Below are 6000 nucleotides of genomic sequence, written 5' to 3'. Positions count from 1 at the left end.
TGCAGAATGCCTAAGGCCATGTTGCAGATCATTGCAGTGTAGATATGTAATACAGCCTCAGTAGCTTGCTAGAGGCCAATACTGTAACTTTCTTGTATGTGATATCAAGGTGGTCCCCTATAAGCATTGCATTGGAAGCAGAATGTTCTGTGAAAAAATGCAAAAAGCAGAAACTACCGTCCCCTGCAGAGATCAATATTTTACATAATATCAAAGTAGCTAAGAAAGAAGACCCAAATCACACTGTTTTCGTAAATAGGTCTGTATTTTAATTTTGTAAATAATACATTTTTTATATGAAAAGCGACACATTGACAAATAAAATAGCTTGTTTTGTGGGTAAAATTCTCTGACAAATATGCAAAATTTATCTGAAGTTTCAACAAACTGGATATGCCACATTCACAGTGCATCCAAAAAGTACCATTTGAACTATTAACATACATCTTATTAAAGGGATATAATTTCATAAAATGCCTATGTACAGAATCTTACATAATTCGATATCATCAGACCTTCATGTGGGCGCCTGATACAAAAAAACCAAAACTCTATGATCCAGCATGTGCAATCAACTTTGCAAAGCACGACGTTCTTCTGAGCGGTCAGACTTTCTACCTAGTGGATATAAGCAACCTGCCTAAAGTCCAGTCATCATGTGCCACACATTCATTGCTCTCTACAGTCACTGCATGTTACGGTCATAATAGTGGAAGCTTATCTTTCTGAATACGAATATAGGCATAACGCTGTATAACCTCCTGAAGTATGGGACAGGTCTGAAGATGGCGAAGTCGAGCTCTCCTAGACCAGAAGTTGGGGTTCTCCAAATGATGGAGTGAGTAAAGAAGTTGGACTTCTGGAAATAAAAAGTTGGCACTGTATAACATCGTATAAAAAGTTCAGTCAATTGGAAACAAAAGTTGTAGAAGTTGTGGAAAATTAAAGAGGTGGAGGTGTTCCAGCAAGATATGAAGCATGTTAGGGTTTAGGGTACGTCTGTAACCACCTGCTTATCTATGTAAAACTCTGCAGGCAACCACAGAGGTGCAGCATGGCATCTGTAAAGTGCTTGATCACAACGGAGAGTCTTCTACTGGGTTATGTCAATGAGATGTCTGGATAGAAGCGAAGAGACTGGAATGTAAACTAAAACATATTATTTGGCCTCGGTACGAAACCCCCCACCCCGACTCCTAGGATGCACTCTAACGGGCTGCCCAGGGGTAACACTATTTTGATAAGGTAGATAAGTGGTTGCACATATGGTTTTAAAAATAGGATAACATGGTAAAATACAAAAAAAATATTGTATACAATTTATATGCTGTGTAAATAAAAATATACTTTTGAAATGCTTATAAGCAACATTTTTAATTTCCAACACCTAAAAATGGGACTTGGCTGATTGACGTTATTTGACATGTTAAGTTCACCCAAAATAGTGATCCATATGATCCAGAATGGCAAGAGATCATTGAATTTCCAAGGCAACTGGCACAGTCGTAGGATAGTTCAAATCTTTAAATCCATTAGGCTCCAGTAGAAGAGGGCTAAGGAACAAGTGTTGTCACATTTTTTGGGAAAGCAGCATTGTAACACACACTTCATGAATGCAGCTCTGAAGATGCTGCAGATATCTGCAGGAAGCGGCCCAGCTAATGTTCTGTGGTCCCATTCCCAATACAGACGTCTCTCCAGCTGCTGCTGCTCCAGCCTGTAGATGCCTAATCCGGGAACAGGACCAAGTGCGTTCAGCCGTCGTCAGATTCAAACCCTTGAGACGTCTCTTCGGAGGAGCTGTCTTTGTGGATTCGCCCATCGCTCTTCATACTTTGGAAGGTTTTTTTGAAAGCCACCATCATAGCATGCGCCAGCTTTTTGGCTTCTATCTTGCTCTCACACTCTACTGCATGGCAATCCATCTGGAAGGTCAGGTCGTCATTGATTTCCCTGTAGACCCAGGCAAAGATGTTGGGGCTTACATTATGATCTGCTGTGCAATAGGCAATCCTTGCCACCTGGAAGGTGTCCATATGCACAGTAGCTTCACCCTTGAGGTCTTGGTGATGGAGTCGTACCTGGAAGGGACGGATTTCAAGGATTGCATTGGAAGGAAACACATCCGCACGGGCCAAACTGTGTTTTTTCCACAATTCAATCACGGGCTGCTCTGTACATCCTGATGAAAACTGAACTCCCGTTGCAGATATTTTTCCCAAATACGTCACCTGAAACAGACAGAAGGAGATATATTTAATACTTTGTAAAATTATAGAATTGATTGGCCTGTAATAAGGGACAAAAGGAAGCTCAAACATATTCCAATGTCAGCACACCGTACTGATCCATGTACTGTAACATTAATGATAGGTTTAATAAATATCATTATCACAATTTCATATAGCAAATACTAAACCTATGCAGCGCTTTGGGAAAACCCATAGCCCTTGAACAATCTCAACTTGTAGTACTTATTTCCTTAAGGACGTCACCATTTTTTATTTTTTTTCCTCCAATTTTCAAAATATATATTTTCTTTTTTATGGGGGTGGGGATATTACGCTAAAAATTAAAAAAGAAGGGTCTCTTATACATGTAATATTTTTTATGTGTTTGTAACAATTAAGAAACTTTGATCAATTTATTTCTACTTTTTATTTGAACTGAATATCATCTGATTGCTTATACAATATGCTGCAATACTTCATTATTGCAGTATACTGTACTTCTGCAGGCATTCTATTACGATGTACCACAGGCACATATTACTAGGCGGAAATACATTGCATTCCTGGGGGTCTTCACAAGGCTCTGGGCTGCCATGTCACCCAGCAATTGCATTTGAGCAAAGAGAGAGCTTGCTTCCCCGGCTGGGCCACTTAAATGCCGCTATCAGATCTGACAGCGTTATCTATATGGATAATAGCTGCAATTTTAATTATGTGCAATCGCAGGTGTCGTGGGCAGGTATCAGCTGTCGGAGACAGACAGCAACTGCTCTATACGAATCCCACTTCTGGAGGGTGTACATGTATGCCCTTTAGCATTAAAAGGTTAAAAGGGTTTTCTGGGACTAATATATTGAAGACGTATCTTTAGAATCTGCCACTCGAGACCTCTGCTGATCAGCTGCCTAAAGTAGCTGCGCTGCTCGGATGAGTGTTGCCGTCACTTCACTGGATACCAGGCACAGCACTATATATTTCATAGGGGCCATGCCCCTATGAATGGGACAGAGATGCTTTCAGGCCATGTGACGGATTAACATGACATCACATGCCTCTTCAATCAGCTGATCGGTGGGGATCCTGATCAGTAAACCCCCACTGATCTGATATTGATGGCCTATCCTGGGGGATAGGCAACGACAATCTTAATCCCAGTATAATCCCTTTAAATGCAATTATTATAATTCCCTAAAGTTTTCTTAAAAGGGGGCGGATTTCAAGCAATTTCCCCATTTAGATTTCCCCTTTCATGATCAATATACTATTTACGCCTTCCTTAAATCACACTGCAGTTTGTCAGGGAAATAACACTTTATGAGCCAAGAGCACAAGTTTCAAGGGATGGGTCTAAAAGGTCCCGGACGTGGAGACCTGTGTGACAGAGCCTCGTCTGTTCAGGACCGGTGGCCACAGTGACAAGACAGGGATAGGTTTACTTCTGCCAGCCCGGACGACATATTCATCTGTGAGGGAAATGGACAAACTAGCCCCCATTTAGTGCTCAGTGGACAGATTTGGCATGACAATTTACATTCCTCAGATTTCCTCCTGTTGGCAGAAAGCTAGCCGTGATGCTTTGTATACCTCCCTTGCAGACAACATGGAGGACTGCAGTGAGAACCCACTAGCAGCACACTGATAATGCACATTCACGTTTAATAGGCCTAAAGGAGTTGTACCAAGATAACCTGCTGATCGGTGGAGACTTCGCTGATCAAGAACGAGGGTCCTATGTTCCCCTCTACCTGTCACTGTGGGGATGGGGTAGGGGGCAGCTGGCAGCCATCACTGGTGGGTGGAGAGGGGGCAGCCGGCAGCCATCACTGGTGGGTGGAGAGGGGGCAGCCGGCAGCCATCACTGGTAAGTGGAGAGGGGGCAGCCGGCAGCCATCACTGGTAAGTGGAGAGGGGGCAGCCGGCAGCCATGACTGGTAAGTGCAGAGGGGGCAGCCGGCAGCCATCACTGGTGAGTGGAGAGGGGGCAGCCATCACTGGTGAGTGGCGAGAGGGGGCAGCCATCACTGGTGAGTGGCGAGAGGGGGCAGCCGGCAGCCATCACTGGTGAGTGGCGAGAGGGGGCAGCCGGCAGCCATCACTGGTGAGTGGCGAGAGGGGGCAGCCGGCAGCCATCACTGGTGAGTGGCGAGAGGGGGCAGCCGGCAGCCATCACTGGTGAGTGGCGAGAGGGGGCAGCCGGCAGCCATCACTGGTGAGTGGAGAGGGGGCAGCCATCACTGGTGAGTGGAGAGGGGGCAGCCATCACTGGTGAGTGGAGAGGGGGCAGCCATCACTGGTGAGTGGAGAGGGGGCAGCCGGCAGCCATCACTGGTGAGTGGAGAGGGGGCAGCCGGCAGCCATCACTGGTGAGTGGAGAGGGGGCAGCCGGCAGCCATCACTGGTGAGTGGAGAGGGGGCAGCCGGCAGCCATCACTGCTGAGTGGAGAGGGGGCAGCCGGCAGCCATCACTGGTGAGTGGAGAGGGGGCAGCCGGCAGCCATCACTGGTGAGTGGAGAGGGGGCAGCCGGCAGCCATCACTGGTGAGTGGAGAGGGGGCAGCCGGCAGCCATCACTGGTGAGTAGAGAGGGGGCAGCCATCACTGGTGAGTGGAGAGGGGGCAGCCATCACTGGTGAGTGGAGAGGGGGCAGCCATCACTGGTGAGTGGAGAGGGGGCAGCCATCACTGGTGGGTGGAGAGGGGGCAGCCATCACTGGTGGGTGGAGAGGGGGCAGCCATCACTGGTGGGTGGGGCACCAGGCTGCTATTAATGTGGGAATAGTGAAGGGAAGCATGACTGTTACTACAGTAGGGATGGGGGGAGGGGGGGTTCCAGATTGCTATCACTGTAGAGGTAGGTGGGTAGTAACTGGGTTGTAAGTGGACCTAGCTCCTGTGTAGGTGCATTTACAAGGGGTAAGATTTCAATGCCATAAAAACCACATTAAAAACCAAGTGCGTTCCATTTTTTGCCGCAAAGGGGGCCAAACTGCAAATGATTTTTCTTATTCAACTGGTGATGTGATTTATACCACATCTAAGCCAACCCACGTGAATGCACCCTAAGGGCTCAGTCAGACGGGCGTTTTTTCGCGCGATTTGCACATGCGTCCGGCGATTTTATAAAACCATTGCTTTGCAAATCGTATCGGACACATGAGCGCTTTTTATGCGCTCATCCGATAAATTATAGAACAGAAATCGCAGATCGCACCTATCTGCGATTCCTGTTCTCTTCTCTATATGCGCTCAATGGGGCCGGCGGCAGCAGCGCCGACCCCATTGAGAACATATAGTAGACAAATCATTCTCCTCTGCCACAGCTGTAACAGCTGTGGCAGAGAAGAATGATGTTTGCCCATTGAATTCAATGGAGCCGGCAATACAGCCGGCTCCATTGAAAGCAATGGGCTGCCGGCGATCGCGGGATGAATTTTTGGGAAGGGCTTAAATATATAAGCCCTTCCCTGAAATTCATCCAGAAATGTGTAAAAACAAAAAAAATATATATACTCACCTTGTCCCGGCAGACGGAGTTAAGCCGCGGCCGGTGGCAGTTCTCCTGAACTGCTCAGAGTAGTATTCAGCAGCCGGGGATTTAAAATCCCCGCCTGCTGAATGAGCTGCCTCTGACTGGTCACAGCCTGACCAATCAGAGGCAGCTCTCACTCACACCCATTCATGAAATCTGCCCCGTGTGAACATTGTTGGAGGGATACTCTGTGGAGGCACTGCTGGATGCGTAGATGTAATATATAGAATAGAGGAGAAA

General features: G+C 46.8%; 1 protein-coding gene across 1 annotated transcript in view; it reads right to left on the bottom strand.

The window, feature by feature from the left end:
* Positions 1–243: 243 nt before the first annotated feature.
* The window catches only part of PID1 (phosphotyrosine interaction domain containing 1), a 56894-nt gene continuing 51137 nt past the window's right edge, over positions 244–6000 (bottom strand). The window contains exon 3 of the mRNA XM_066598181.1: positions 244–2231. Coding sequence (XP_066454278.1) covers positions 1755–2231 — 477 coding nt within the window. The 3' untranslated portion in view covers positions 244–1754. The remainder of the gene's footprint in view (positions 2232–6000) is intronic.

Source organism: Eleutherodactylus coqui, chromosome 1 (assembly GCF_035609145.1).
Source record: "Eleutherodactylus coqui strain aEleCoq1 chromosome 1, aEleCoq1.hap1, whole genome shotgun sequence".
Lineage (NCBI taxonomy): Eukaryota > Metazoa > Chordata > Amphibia > Anura > Eleutherodactylidae > Eleutherodactylus > Eleutherodactylus coqui.
This window is presented reverse-complemented; position numbering and strand designations above follow the sequence as displayed.